General features: G+C 45.6%; 1 protein-coding gene across 1 annotated transcript; it reads right to left on the reverse strand.

Moving 5' to 3' along the window:
• Positions 1-3,963: 3,963 nt before the first annotated feature.
• Positions 3,964-8,872, reverse strand: PLA2G1B (phospholipase A2 group IB). The gene is made up of 4 exons (XM_054593958.1): positions 8,752-8,872; positions 7,031-7,190; positions 6,445-6,572; positions 3,964-4,204 (listed from the first exon to the last, which is right to left on the reverse strand). The coding sequence occupies exons 1-4, from the start codon at positions 8,783-8,785 to the stop codon at positions 4,086-4,088; spliced, it is 441 nt and encodes a 146-aa protein (XP_054449933.1). The 5' UTR covers positions 8,786-8,872; the 3' UTR covers positions 3,964-4,085.
• Between the last annotated feature and the right edge of the window lie 7,035 nt (positions 8,873-15,907).

Below are 15,907 nucleotides of genomic sequence, written 5' to 3' on the forward strand. Positions count from 1 at the left end.
CACAGTATATAGTTTCAGAGCCAAGACTAGAATCCAAGTAGAATTTCTTCCCAGTTCTTTTCTTTTTAAACAGCAATGCTTCTCATTTGAAGATTACAGTTAAAAAGAAGTCGGTCTGGAGTAGGAGCAGAAGCCAGCAGTAAACCTGACCAAAGAGACCAGAAATGGTTAAATGTGGGCAGTGGAGAGTCAGCGAGGTTGCCAGGGAGAGGAGACAGGCTCTTTCATCACCTACTGCTGGCACGATTCATGAAACCAAGTCTCGAGGGCCTCAGGAATGTTCCTTTTTCACATTTCTTCCTGAGATGGAATTCTTTCCAAAGAATTTGTCTCAAGAGGAACCTGATTATTTCCTGAAGCTGATGGTTCTCACGTCACCACACTTCACATCTCTAGCTTTCCACCAGTATCGCATTCCTAGGCCACTAATAAGTGCCCTTGGTTGGAATAACAAACATCTTCTAGTGAGCACTACCTGTTTGCCCCGGTTACATGGTTCTAATTTAGTAAGCCCAGCTTTGGACATGACTTTCGGTCAAACTCTCCCTCAGCTGCTTCCACGGTTCTGTGCTATCACAATTTTAGCAAGGAGGTGCCACCAAGGCAAATCCGTATACATAACGCTTGAAAGCGTCTTCCCACTAACTCGTATTTTCTTTCCTATGCGGTCATAAATGGAAAATCATTCCCTTGCTTCTCCCTTAAATCGTATCATTACTGAGCACACGTTCTAAGCACCATGTGAAGGGTTTTACAACACATTAGCTCTGTAAGAATTAACCCCACAAGAGATGCTTGGGGATGAATAAGGGTCTTCAGTGAACGCTGACCTTTTCCTGAGAGGATCAAAGGAAGGACAAATGAGAAATTCAGCCCTGGCTACTGTGGCTCAGTGGACTGAGTGGCAATGTGAGAACCAAAGGGTTGCCAGTTTGATGCCCAGTCAGGGCACATGTCTGGGTTGCAGGTCAGGTCCCCAGAAAGAGGCATGCAAGAGGCAACCACACATTTGTTTCTCTCCCTTTCTAACCCTCCCTTCCCCTCTCTCTAAAAATAAATAAATATTTTGTTTTGTTTTTTTAAGAAAAACTCCACACTCCTAGGACCGCCTGTCCCAGATTGCCCTGCACTGAGGGGTTTCCTAAGATGCAGGGCTCTCAGTGCTCAAACAAGGATGAAGGAGTCACTTTGCTGCTAGGAATAGCACAGGTTGCCACCAGATATCAGTTAATTCCAGACATGTTATCCTCGTCAAGATTCAAGATGTTGCCCTAAGATCCAGGTTGAAAATTTTTTTTTTCACATAAATTCTACTTCATGAAAAAAAAAGGAAATTAAACCTATGCAAGAGAGTGTCAATTTATTAGAAAAGGACTATAACATGGAACTGAAACTCCTAGCATACAGACTTGGATTTCCATCCATGTCTTGCTATGTACTAGTTAGGTGAACTTGGGCAAGTTGTTTTATCTAATCTTGAGTCTTTTTATAAGTGAGGATAATAGTAGCTACCTCATTGGGTTGTTAGACAGATTAAACAGGGTAATTAAGCTTGCGAAGCTCACAGCAGGGCCTGGCTCACAGTAAACAAATGTCAGCCACTGTAATTAGGCCGTGGGAGGAGGGTAGGGTGGCCGAAAGCCATGATACCTGCCAAGCCTTTGTGCCCTATTTACTCTTTTAACTAGACTCACGGGCATCTTCCCCAGAGCCATATTTCCTTTTTGTGTACCTGTTTTTTAAAAACTACAAAAGTCTTGCTTGATGCAATAAAGCCTTTCTAAAGAAAATAAAAAGTGGACAGCCTTCCTTCTCCATTCCCTTGGGAAAATAATTTTTATTAAACATTTACTACACAACAAATTCTGTAGGAAGCATTTTAGAACTATTGATTCACCTACAGTCATCCCTACAGCCAAACCTATCTATGAGCCTGCACACTGTTACTTCTTTTGAAAGATGACGACCCTTGCCCAAATTTCACCTAGGTTGACCAAGCCCGTCCAGTTCTGAGCTCGCTTTCCCCTGTTAATATATCAGAAACCCGGTAGGGTAACTGAGCACCTGTACTTTGGGAGGGAAGAAGGGCAAGGCTCAAGAAACTTCCAGAAGCGACCCAAGCTACTAGCTTGGTGAATCAATAGGCATTCACCAGGCGGGAAAAGGGGAAGCATCCCAAACGGAGAGAACCCCAAATGCAAAAAGGTGGAGGTCAAACCTGCAAATCCCTTCACCTTTCAAAAAGAAAATTCTTTAAGGTGGAGCTGGGGATTCAAGTGTGGACTTCACGCCCCAAAGGCTCTTGGCTCCGTCCAAGATTCACTCGCTTCTCTCCCAGGCCATCCTTCTCGCCACTTTGATTCCCAGGACCCTACTTTCCCGGCCCCCCGGAATAAAAGCAATGGAGACGTTCCCAACTGGAAATGGGCAGGGGGCGCCGGGGGAAGAGGAGCGTGTGCGCAGGGATGAGACTCCCACAGAGGGACGAACACGGCCGGAAAGTTGGACATAACGTCACACCCGCGTGTGTTCGCCTTCTTTTCACATTAACCTCCACCCCCCCACTCTTCTCCCAGGGTCTCACCTCCCTAGGACGCCACCTCACGCGACCACTACCAACTACCGCGCTTGCGCTCGCGCAGACCTCACACCCAGGGAGGCGGGGCCTGATCCTGGGAGGTGCGGAGGTAGTCCGCAGGCGGGGTCTCTGTTCAACGTTGGAAAGGCGTGAGGAGGTCACGTGTCCACAAAATACCCAATCACATTTTCTGCTCCGAAATCCCTGCTGTGGCCGGCAGCTTGACAGGGTTGGGCGAGGAGGACCACGTGATTAGAAAAGGTAAATACGGCCACGTGCTTTTTTCTCGTCTGCGGCAAATCATCGCACGACATTGCATCTTCGTTAAACAATTATTTAATAAGTATGTGAGATGTGCTAATCTCTGTGGCTCCTATTACTATGATATAATCCCTACGTCAAGTTACTATCAGTCCAGTATATTTAATTATTAATTTAAATCATCCCAGATCTTGTTCTAGTGTTTCCCGTCTTGCGCTTCCTGTAATGAGCACGCAGCAGATACTCATTAAAAGATTGTTAAAGGAATTTTTCTCTTTTCGTCCCCTCCTCTCTCTGGTGAATTTCGGTGGCAATGTAGTCATAAATCCTAGCAGAGAAAGTTGGCCAAGCAACTTAGTGGCAAAGAGCTCAGGCATTCACGTCAAGCAGATCTAGTAAAAAGCAGTGGCTTTTTCCTGATCATGCCGTTTGTGTGATCACAGGCAAGTGATTTCCCTGAGCTTTCAGATTCCCATCTATAAAATGGGAGCAATAATGTTGACCTCACAGAGCTGGTTTGAATATTTAATGAGATGAGATGTAGAAAGCCTATAGCACAGAGTGATACGCAGTAAATGTTCAAGAAGTAGAAGCTGTTACTTATTATGACTGCGATGTAAAAATCTCCCTGTCGAGTGTGGTTAAGTCTTTGAAAGGCTTAGAAAAGAGTTGTAAAAAAAATGGTTTTACGTAGTTGAAAATGGAGGCAGAGAAATCAGAGGAGGACAGATCTGGCTCAAACTGAAACAAGAGCCCACCTCTTCAGGCAGGGTAGGGTAGTGGTTAAGAGTGTGTGCTCTGTTGGACTTGCTGGGTTCAAATCCCTTCTTTGTTACTTACTAGATGCCTAGCACTTGGAAGGCAACCTCTCCTTTTGACCCTTAGCTTAGAAAACTAGGACTTGCTAATAGTGTCAAAACCTCATAGGATGCCCAGAGAATTTTGAGACATACAGTCCTGGCACAGAGTAAATACCCAGTGGTTGTTAATCATTGTTCAGGTCTCATGGTGGTCACGTCCTGGAAACATCCTGTGTGATTCAGCTTCCAAGGCTGGGAGGAATGATCCTCACAAAGGACTAGGAAGAGACTTAGTCATGTGCAGTAGATAGAGAATAAAAGAGTCTCCAAACGTGAGGCCTTGCAACAAGGTGCTTTACTGGAGTGTAAAGTATAAGTGTAAGTAAGTACAGTGTAAGTAAGGTGAATGCCAAAGGGATGATGCTTTACAGAGGCAACACTAAGTCTTAACAGTACTTCTTGGTGTCCAGGTTCTTGTGCTCCTTGTTGTATGGGGCCTTTGAAAAGCAGATGGCAGCATTGCGGTCACAGTTGCAGATGAAGGCCTGGCATGGTTTGTTTTTGCCTGGAAAAGAGCAAGAGGAGAGGACTGAGCCAAGGTGGATGCTGCTTTGTACAACCCACGGGTAGGAAACATTAACTGGGATAATTCAGTCACCATTCCATCAGTGCAAAATTTAGGGTTGACAAATCAAGCAATTAAAACACCAGAATTTCAGATAAACAATGAATGCAGTATTTGGGACATAGACTAAAAAATTGTTCGTTGTCTATCTCAAAGTCAAATTTAACTGGGCAACCTGTGTTTTATCTCATGATCCTAGGTGTGAGGGCTGCCTTTTGGAAAGTCTTTTCTATTTTGTACCACTATATGAGCTCACTGCTTGTAAAAGCCATATAGCTACAGATCTCTGATATCATAGGCAGGCAGTTACAAACCATATGGAAAACACTAAAGCATACACTTAAGGCAGCAAAGTATTTTACATTTCAACTTAGTGAAATTTAGTAAGCTGACTTGTCTATCTTAAAGCACATATTTTTAAAAAAATAGAATATTATACAGACATTTAAAAGAAGCATGTCTATATGTGGAAATACTTCTAAGATGTTTTATAAAAGGAAAAAATAACTAGTAAAGACTAAAAAAATTCAAAGGGATATATATCTAACTGGTTATCTATGGGTGATAGGATTATAGATACCTTCCACTTTCCATGACATACATTTCTATACAGTCTGAAATTACATTACTTTGACCTTGTCTACTTTTGTAAACAAAAGAAACAGCACAGATAATATTTAAAATGCGTGCAAACCTTATTATCCACAATTTAACTGCATCTCTGCTTACCTTCAATAATCTTATTAAAGTTCTGTTTCTTCTGCTTCTTTATTTTAAAAACCACAAATGAACGTTGCCCAGTGAAAGTCCATTAAAGCATAAATTAGTGATTAGATTATAAAGTGCACAATGAGGTAATTATTTAGTGAGTTATTGTTAATTAATATGAATAAACTTTCTGTGATACAGATTTCTTGACCTAGTTGGGTGAGGAGGACAGCGGCATTAAAACTAAATTATTTGCACCCTGACTGGTGTGGCTTAGTTTGTTGGGCATTGCTCTGCAAAGCAAAAGTCGCTGGTTTGATTCCTGGTCAGGACACATGCCTGGGTTGCAGGTTCAGTCCCCAGTTGGGATGCATAAGAGAGACAACTTATTGGTGTTTCTGATGTTTACATCAATGTTTCTCCCTTTGTCTCTCTCTCTCTCTCTCTCACTCTTTCTCTTAAGATTTTATTTATTTATTTTTAGAGAGAGGGGAAGCAAGGGAAAAAGAGAGGGAGGGAAATATCGATATATAAGAGAAACATTGATCCATTGCTTCTCTCCCATCCCCAACCACTGCAACCCACCATGCACCCTGAATGGCCATCGAATGGGAGAACTTTCGGTTTGCAAGAAAATGCCCAGCCCGCTGAGCACACCGGTCAGCTCCCTCCATCTTTTTCTCTCTCCCTTTCCCTCTCTCTAAATAAATAAAATCTTTTAAAAAATAAATTATTTGCAAAAATGCGTGTGTATTTCCTCTGGGAATGGTAAGGGCAAAAAGGAACGTGGAGGCACGAAGCTGTTTATCTTTTATGGTGGTGGAATTCTGGATAACATTTTTCTTGGCACTTTTGGACTTGAGTTATGGTTATTCTGATGTTTGCACAGTAGCGACGATACCCTTCACCTCTCTGAATGGTCTGCTCTTCAGAACTGCCCCTGTAGGGGGACTCATTTCACCAGGAGTGCTGCATGACTTACTGGTTAAAACCTGAGACTTTGAAGGAAGAAGCAACTGACTTCAAATGCTGGGCCTATCACTCATAAGCTGTGTGGTTTTGGGCAAGTGACTATTTTTAAGCCTCGGCTTCCTAACCTGTAAAGTGGAATTAATAAAACCTGCCTCACATACATGCCTCACCTACTACCTCATACGTAATAAAAACCTAATAAATGCTCGTTCTGCACTCTTTTTATGAAGTAATCAAAGAGTATAACACGGCTGTTAAGAGCAGAGGGTTTGGAGTCGTACACGCCTATGTTCAAAAACCACACACCACTCTTTACAAGTTGTGTGCCCTTGGGCAAATGGCTTAGCCTTCTAAGCCTTAGTTTCTTCATCTGTGAAAGGGGGATAATAATGGTACACTTCCTGGCACCAAGAAAATCATCAATAAATGGTAGCTGTTACTACTATTGTGTCCCCTCTTGCTGACTGAGGGCCTACAAGCCAACAAGGGGGTGAACATACTGCTGCAGGTGATGTTGGAGCCAGAGCACGAGTATGAGTATGTTTTGGTGTACGGATTGTCCAGGAGGAATTTGCAGCTGTCCAGCTTCTTGGCTTGGTCGTAGCAGCGGTCGTGTTTCTGGCAGCACCTGGGGAAGGGCAAGGACAGAGCTAAGGCAGGAGCAGGTGCCTGGGCAGCAGGTGAGCCTGCACCTGCTCTCTCAAAACAGGTGGGATTTTTTAGCTGACATGCTCCGGGAGATGCTGGTTCTGTGGCTTGAAATTTTTTCTTTTTATCATGTCTATGGAAGGAGATTTTAAAAATGGTTGCAGGAACACAGTCCGTTATGATGTTTTGTGTTGCAACATCCTGCCACTAGAGGGCAGCAGCATCCACTACTTCACATCAACGTTCCTCCTTCCATCTCCAATAGAGAGCGTTGGATTCAGAGTCCCCTTGGAACATATTTGTTTACATGACAAGAGGTGAAAATATGGTATCCTTAGAAAATAGGCAAACCCCCTTTCTGCGCCTCCTCGTGAGATCCTAGGCTCGTGCTCTCCTCCCCCGACCCCACCAGCACTCCACTGCAGATCAATCACTCACGCGTCCAGCTCATCCACGGGGGTACCGGATCCTCCCAAGCCACAGTAGCAGCCGTAGTTGTTGTAATCTTTCAAGGGGTTGCTTCTAGGAATCATGCACTTAATCATCTTGCGGAACTGCCACACTGCCCGCGGGCTGATGTCGCCCTCGGCGGTGACAACTACAAGAAGACATAGCCAGAGTTCAAGGTTGTCCTGGCAGGCTCTGCCAGCATCCCAGGAGCCCTGCGCTGCCTCCCTGACCGCTGCCAGTTGCCTCCTCAGGGGAGAGCTGGACACAGAAAGCTGGCAAAGTTACTATAGACTTTTAAAATGAAAACTTAAAAAAATATTTTTGACATCAAATTCACATAACAAAGAATTCACTATTTTAGCCACTTAACGTGTACAATTCAGTAGTTTTTAGTAAATTCACAGAGGTGTGCAGATATGACCACTAATTCCAGAACATTTTTATCACCCCCTACAAGAGCACCCTGTACCAATTAGTAAAAGCTCCTCTTTCCTCTCTCCCTTCTGGCAGACACTATTCTACGTTCTGTTTCTGCAGATTTGCCTGTTCTGAACACTTCATATAAACGGAACCACACCATATGTGACCTTTTGTGACTGGCTTCTTTCACTTGGCATCACATTTTTGAGGTTTATTGATGTTATAACATATATTAGTACTTTCTACATTTAACATTTTTTAAAATTTATTTTTTAGGGAGAGAGGAAGGGAGGAAGAAAGAAAGGGAGAGAAACATTGATGGGAAAGAGAAACATCCATCGGTTGCCTCTCAAACACGCCCCAACCAGGGAGAGACCGCAACCTAGGCAGGTGCCCTGACCAGGAGTCGAATCAGCGACCTTGCTCTTCATGGGATGACACCCCACCAACTGAGCCACCAGTATTATCTCTTTGCCCCCTGCCTTGCCCTTTCTTTCTTTGGTCTGCTCTGACCCTGGAGCCTCTCCATGTGCTTAAACTCCGGGGCAAAGGAGAGGCAGCAGCCGGTCCCTGGCCCTTACAAGCCGTGTCCAGAGTAGAGGCCTGGGTGGCTGGCTACCTCGGCCCATCTCCAGGCCCCACTCCTGCTTCCATGTTCTCTCTCTCTAATCCCACCAGCTCTGTCTTAGCAGAGGCCGGACCTGCCTGAAGCTGCTGTGCATGCGCGCCTCAGAGAGGGAGCATGGCTCATCCATCTCAGTCCTCAGTCTCGAGCCAGAGTTGGACACCTCGGTGGCTCTGATACCATTGAAGTTGAATGAATGAATGAATGAATGGCGGATGTATGAAGGGAGATTTGAATTCCAATGTATCGAATTCCATTTATTCAATCAACGGTGCAAACTGCACTATCTCTGTTATGAAGCCCATGTGGGTCGGGGCGGAGCAGGGTAAAAAAAAAAGAATCAACAAGATACAAATTGCAAGTAAAGATGGGTGGTGGGTAAGCCTTGTACCAAGGCAATATGGTAGAGAGAAAGAGAGGGGGCTCTCTTAGCCCGGATGGACAGGGTGGACCTTCTTGAGAGGTGTCATCTGAGCTCCAACCTGAAGATTAAAACTGGGATGGGAAGAAGATTTGAGGAAATCCCAGTGTGGGAGCTCTTAAGCCCCACAGGAAGCCCTGAATAAAGACTCCAGGTCTGGCCAGCCCTGTGCCCTGTGGCCCCTATTCCAGAGGAGTGAGCTCTTAGCCCGAGAAGCAGATGAGGCTGGAAAGACTTGCCTACCTGTGAGCAGAGCAGCCAACACAAGGAGTTTCATTCTGTTCTGAAGTTGATGAGAGTGAGAAAGGACTGATGCCACCTAAGGCCTCCCTGCTTATAGTCACCGTGAGGCCCCAAGATAAGGCTGTAGTGTTTGCCTTTCTCCCTGCTGACTTCACATTGTCCTTGAGTCTGTCTGTTTTGGGTGACTGACAAGTAAGCCCTGCCAGCAAGAGGTCATGGAAGTACTGTAGGTAATTAGTCATCAGCACTTCTTAGCGAAAGGGGCTACTTCTGAAGTCGCACATCTTGGAATCTTGACCTTCATACCCACTCCTTGGCACTCAGCCCAGTTTCATTGTTGGGGGTGTGTATGGCAAAGCCATCAACCCCTTTGAACAACTGGGAGAAGGGGTACTGGGGTGAAATGATCCCTCCTCCATGTCTTCCCATGTGCCTGGATCTGAGCTGTGGGTCTCATTGAATGGTGCCATCAATCATCCGCTTTGCGGGCAAGGAAACAGATTCGGAGAGGTGTAGTAACTTGCTCCAGGTCACCCAGTTAGCAGATGGCAGAGGAGGGGTTCAAACTCAGGCATGTCTGATTCTAAGGCACACGTTATATTTTTTTCCCCCCACTGTACCGGTACCAGTCCCGCCCCCATTCTCTGCTGTGGGTTTGTAAGAAAACCCCCAAAGAAAAACCCCAAAAGACTTGTAGAGTAAAAAAGTACTTTAGAACTGTCATATCCAATGCCTATATAAATTTTTTGGGGTGAAATTCACAAAGCATAAAATTAACCATTTTATTTTTAAAGTGAACAATTCAGTGGCATACAGTGCCTTCACAGTGTGGAGCAACCACCATCTCTCTCTAGTTCCAGAACATTCTCCTCCTCCCCAAAGGAAACCCGGTACCCATTAGCAGTTACTCTCTCTCAACCCCAGGCAACTACAATCTGTTTTTTGTCTCTGTAGATTTACTTGTTCTGGATATTTCACATAATATGTAACATTTTATAATTGGATTATTCTGTTTTCCCATTGAGTTCCCATGTGACCTCTGTGGCAACCCTGTGGTTTTATTTATTCATTCATTTACTTATTTTTCTTGAGCAGAATTCCCACATACCCTCCGACCCACCCTACCGCATCTTCTCTCATAGTTGCGCCTGTTATTAATATATTAGTACGGTACATCTGCCATGATTAACGAACCATTATTGATATATTATTATTATTATTATCATAGTATTAATACATTCAAACCCATAGCTTATTTATATTTCCTTAGTTTTTTACCAAATGCCCTTTTTCTGTTCCACTGTCTAACCCAAAATAGCACAATACCTTAAGCTGCCACGTCTCCTGAGGCCCGTGTTGGCTGCGGCAGTTCCTCAGATGCCCGCCCCCCGCCCCCGCCCCCGCCGTTGATGATCTTGACAGTCTGAGGGCTACTGGTCAGGTGTATCAGAGGGGGCGTCTCTATTGGAAGGTGTCTGATGTTTGACTTGCGATTCACCGGGGGGGAGGAGATATCTGTTTGGCGGAGGAAGATCACAGAGGCAAAGTGCCATTTTCATGACATGCCCCTGTTGTGTTGAATCATCTCTTATCCTGGATGTACCTCGGCCACTTTCCAGGTGAGGACACCGGGGCTCAGCCTAAGGTGGAGCAGGAAGTGGCAGGCCATGCTCAGACTGAACCTCCCCTGCCACCTCCCACTGAACCCTTTCCCTCCAGCCTGGGCACGGTTCTGTTGTGCGTGAGTCGGCGCAGATTCAACGGCCTCGTCCTAACCCCAGGGCCTCTGCTCATGCCCCACAGGATTCCATCTCTCTGCACTTTTCCCTTGAACGTGAACCAGGGCCGAGAAAGAAGAAATCCAGCTGGAAGGGCTTCCCTGTCTCATCTTGAGTCCAGGAGTCCCAGGAAAGTTCCTTCAGCTCATGAGACAACACCAAACAGCATTTAGTAAGCAGGTGGGGAAACTGAAGCCCAGGAAAGGGAAGCGATTGATTTTCTTGGGCCCGATTCATCAGTTTCTACATCTCTCCAATACGGTAGCCATCAGACACAAGTGGCTATTTAAATTCACTGCAATTAAATAATATTAAAATCAGTTTCTCAGTTACACGAGCCGCATTTCAAGCGTTCAAGAGCGACACGTATGCGGCTATCAGCTGTTGTATTGGACAGTGCAGATATAGACGGTTTTCATCATCACAGACAGTCCTATGGGACAGAGAGCCGTTGAGGATGTCTCAGAGCCTGTCTCAGTGCCAGACCAGAGACAGAAGGGGCTGTGAGAATTACTGGAGGGAGAGCAGGGTTAGCTCAGATCCCCCATCAGCCTGATGAACAGTTCTGCCTCCGTAGTCTCCAGCATGAGTGGACGCTGCTTAAGGAAAGGGAAGGGATGGCCAGCAAAGTGCTAAGGCCCACTTGTGTGGGTTCTTTGGGATCAGGATGAAACAGAGGAACAGACACTATTCCTGTCGAAGGTGGTCTGAGAAAGGAGGTGTAGCTGGTGCTGCAAAATCCCCTAAGGCTGATCGTAGTAACTGCCATTTCACCCGAGCGCTAACTCTATTCCAGGTCCCATGCTAGGAAACTGGCACAAAACTCTAAGGTAGGTCCAGCTACAAACTCCACTTTACAGTGAATACAACTGAAGCTCAGAAAGGTTAAGAAACTGCCCCGAAGTCACACAGCAGGACCAAGGTGTCAATTGGATCTGGTGCTTATACTACAGTATCACCTCATGATGGAATCGTAGTAGTGGGTGGGAGTGTGGGAAGCCCCTGGAGGCCAGAGGGAGGTTTACCTACTTCTCTCCTTCTCTCCCCTCACACCCCTCCCCCTGCCAGCCAGGTGGAGGCTTTCCGCAAAGGCAGTCTGCGGGAATTCCCATGTGCAATTCCTGCTGGGACTTAAGCAGAGCACCTGGTGGGGGAGGGTCAGGCTGCTACTAGAACCTTCTCTTCCTGGAGAGAGACCTGTTAAACGAGATAATCCAAACCTCTGCAGGGGACACAGAAGTGGCAGAGGAATGGACTTGGCAGGTCACTGCGGAACCCACCAAGCCCTTAGGCTCTTTGTATCATGACCTTTGCTGCCCCAGGTCCATGCACAGGTGTGTACAGCACAGCTTCTCCCAGCTTGGGAAAAACACACTCTTCAGTGGAAAGAACAGCTAAGGATAGCTTCCTGCCTCCTTCAGGTGACAGCATACCCACACTCCAGCAAGGTCACACTGACCCAGTCCCTAGAAGACAAGCCTCCTGCTTCCAGGAAACGTTTCAGAGCAGCTACCATTTGGTGAGTGCTTCTGTATGCCTGGCACTGTGCTAAGGACTTTATATATAGTTTTTCACCCTAACCACAATCTTCTGGCATAGCTATTATGATTTCTTCTTCTTCCCCTTTTTACGGATAATAAAACAGGTTCAGAGAGTTTAAGTAACTTGCTTAAAGTCACACAGCTTGAAAGATAGGATTTGAACCTGTGTGTACCTACTATACTTAGTCCAGGGCTGCTAATAATAATATCAATAATAATAGCAGCAACAGCAGTAGCAAATATCCCTGAGTGCTGTGCCAAGGAAGATACTAAGAGCTTTACACAGGTTAGCCTACGATCAAGTGCTGTTCCACTGGCCAGTACATCAAAGTACCTGCCAGAGGTGTCCAGCCCACGGCCTGCGGGCCGCATGTGGCCCAGGATGGCTATAAATGAGGCCCAACACAAAACTGTAAATTTACTTAAAGCCTTTGTTTTTCTCATCAGTTTTCGTTAGTGTCTGTATTTAATGTGTGACCCAAGACAACTCTTCTGTCTTCCAGTGTGGCCCAGAGACGCCAAAAATTTAGATACCCCTGAACCTTTTCCACACCTAAGCCACCATCCTCAGCATTTAGATTTTTATGACAGCCTTCTAACTTTTCTAGCAGCATCCATTCTCTACCTCCCTTATGCATCTGGAGAAGGAGTTCTTTAAATATTCTGGATACTAACCTCACTTTGGATACATGGTTTGCAAATATTCTCTCCCATTCTGTAGGTTGCCTTTCACTTTGTTGTGTCCTTTGATACACAAAACTTTTTACGTTTGACGTGGTCCCACATGTCTATTTTTGCTTTTGTTGCCTGTGCTTTTTGATGTCATTTTCAAGAAATTATTGCCCACGCCAGTGCCATGAAGCTTTCCTCATTTTCTTCTAAGAATTTTATAGCTTCAGGTCCTCCATTTAGGTCAATTCACTTTGAGCTAATTTTTGCAGATGGTGTAAGATAAAGGTTCAACTTCATTCTTTTGCATATAGATATCAAGTTCTCTGGATTCCATTGGTTGGAAACTACCCTTTCCACACGAATGCCCTTGGCACCCTTGCCTGAGATCATTTGCCCACATTAGTGTTTATTGCTGGGTTCTCTATTGCATTCCACCGGCTTGTCTGTCTTTATGCCAGTGCCTCACTATTTTGATTACTATAGCTTTTATAATATATTTTGAAATCAGAAAGTGTAAACCCACCAACTTTTTCAAAATTGCTTGGTCTATGTGGGGTCCCTTGAGATTCCCTATGAATTTTAAATGCCATCGGGGCTTTGACAGGTATTGCACTGAACCTTCAGATGGCTTTGGGTAGTATGGACATCTTGACAACACTAAGTCTTCTGATCATGCACACAGGATGTCTTTCTACGTATTTGTATCTTCTTTAACTTCTTTCAGCTTTATTTTGTAGTTTTCACTGTACAAGACTTTCACTTCCTGAAGTTTATTCTTAAGTTTTGATACTATTGTAATATTATTATTTTCTCAATTTTCTTTTCCAATTGTCCACTGTTAATGTGTAGAAACATGATCGATTTTGTGTGATTTTGTATTCTGCAACTTTGCTGTATTCTCTTATTAGTTCTAACAGGTTTTGAGAGTTTTTTACATATAAGATCATGTTATCTGCAAAGATAATTTTACTTCTTCCTTTCCAATTTGGATGGCCTTTATTTCTTTTTTAGATTTTATTTATTTTTAGACAGAGGGCAAGAGAGAAAGACAGGGAGAGAAACATCAATGTGTGGTTGCCTCTCACACATCCTCCACTATAGACTGGCCTGCAACCCAGTAATGTGCCCTGACAGGGAATTGAACCAGTGACCTCTTGGTTCACAGGCCAGCGCTCAATCCACTGAGACACACCAGCCAGGCCATGGATGGCTTTTATTTCTTTTTCTCACATAATCGTTCTGGGTACAACTTCCAATGCTATGTTGAATAGAAGTGGCCAGACAGGTCATCCTTGCCTTGCTGCTGATCTGAGAGAAAAGCTTTTGTTAGAAACTTAGAAACAAAACAGAAACAAAAAACTACAATGCTACAATCACATTTAACAAAAATAAGGCAATTTTCAAAGGCCTTTGTCCCAAAATTTGTTTTTTATAATTTTTCCAAAATCATATCCAAATAAGCTACATTTTCTTACTTGTGAATCAAATATCAATCCAGGGGGAAAATAAAGGGAAGGGAAGGGAAAGCAGGGTGTCACTGGGGTCCCTAGATCTGAATGCACACAGACACCAAACATGCCCAAGCTGAGCACCGTTTTCAAATAATTTATTAGGAATTTAAAACTGAAAATAAAACCTGGAAAAAGAAGTTACAGATGTGGAGAGAAGAGACACCGGAGGGTGGTAACTTGCTGGCTTCAAAACACCATGTAACATCTTTTTAAAAAAAAATTCCCCAAACAAATCAGAAAACGGAATTTCAAGGCCCTGAGCCCATGGGTAGGCCCAGTGGGGTGGGGGTAGGGAATCACAGGAAGGGAGTAGGGGGAAGCTAAGTCTCTCTTGACTCAGCTCAAATGTGTAGAAAATTAAAAATAAAAACCAATAAAATGCAGCTTCTCTTTTATTAGGAAACATTAAAAAAAAAAAAAAAAAAAAAACCCAAACACGAACAGCCGCGCATCTCAGTAACAAAGATTATTGCTTTGTGTTCTCAGGGCTAATAGGTTAAGCACCTCACACAGACAATTAACTCTCCAAAGGGGGTTTTAAAAGAATGGGGACTGGGACTGTGATAGGGAAGGGAGCTTAGGTCCCCAGCCTCAGACCTGGGGGGAGAGGGACAGAGAGGAGGTGACAGGTGGGCCTCGGCCCTGCCACACCAGCCAGGTCACTCGCTGTTCAGGAAGTCAGACCCTGAGCCTCTTTTTCCTTTGAAGGGGCCTCAGAGGTCAGGGGCTGCCAAGGGGCTCTGGCCGTGGGGCCATCCTGGTGGGATACTTCAGTGAGAGAATGTGGGGGTTCCCTGAGAAGCCCTTTGCTTTCCCCTGGGGTCCGCCCCTTCCCAAGTGCCCCCTGATGCCCACGCATGGGGGGGAGGGGCTCAGAGCAGAACCATGGAGGCCTGACTAGGTAGGGGGCAGGGGGAGACCTTTGGAGAGTTAATTCCTTTCCAGCAGCGGCTCCGGGCGAGCCCTTCTCTTCCCTCGCCCCTTGCCCCTACACTGGGTTTTTGGGGTGAGCAGGCCCAAGGCCTTGACCCCTAGGGCCTGAGAGAGCGGGCCTGCCTTGGCCACAGACGAGGCCTGCAAGCTTACAGTAACGGTGTCTGAGGAGGGGACAGAAACGGCGGGAAGGAGACCTTTGCCTGCTGGGGACAGGCGACACCTTCACCCCCAAGGGGCCTTAGAGAGGGTGGAGGCTTCACCTCACAGTATTTACATATGATACAGGACGGGACGGTTCCAGGGGCTCGGCCTGGGCCACGCAGCCCTGTCCTCCTCTCCAGGGCCGGAGGGAGGTGGCCAGGGGCCCACACCCACATAGACATTTTGTTCTCAGCTGGTGGGGGGGGGGGCACCTGGCCCCTTGCCCCCTGTGGCCTGGGGCTTCACATTCACAAACCTAGAAATAGCTTTAAAAAGTTTCTTAAAAAAAAAAAAAAAAGGGAAAGAGAAAAGGAGGGGAAATCAGAGTAAAAAACCCAGGTTCGGGCTGCAGCCCGTAGCAGGCCCCCTCCGCCCTCACTCTAGCTATGCACAAAGACAAAAGCCTTCTGGGGTGGGTCCTATGGGGCGCGGCAGAGAGGAGGGGCGCAGGCCCGGAGAGGGAAGGACGGGGGAGCAGGGCGGGGGCAACTGGCTAATCCAAAATAAATAAAAGCGG

This window comes from Pteronotus mesoamericanus, unplaced genomic scaffold (genome assembly GCF_021234165.1).
Source record: "Pteronotus mesoamericanus isolate MK-2021 breed Mesoamerican mustached bat unplaced genomic scaffold, CSHL_Meso_final scaffold_507, whole genome shotgun sequence".
NCBI classification, from domain to species: Eukaryota; Metazoa; Chordata; class Mammalia; order Chiroptera; family Mormoopidae; genus Pteronotus; species Pteronotus mesoamericanus.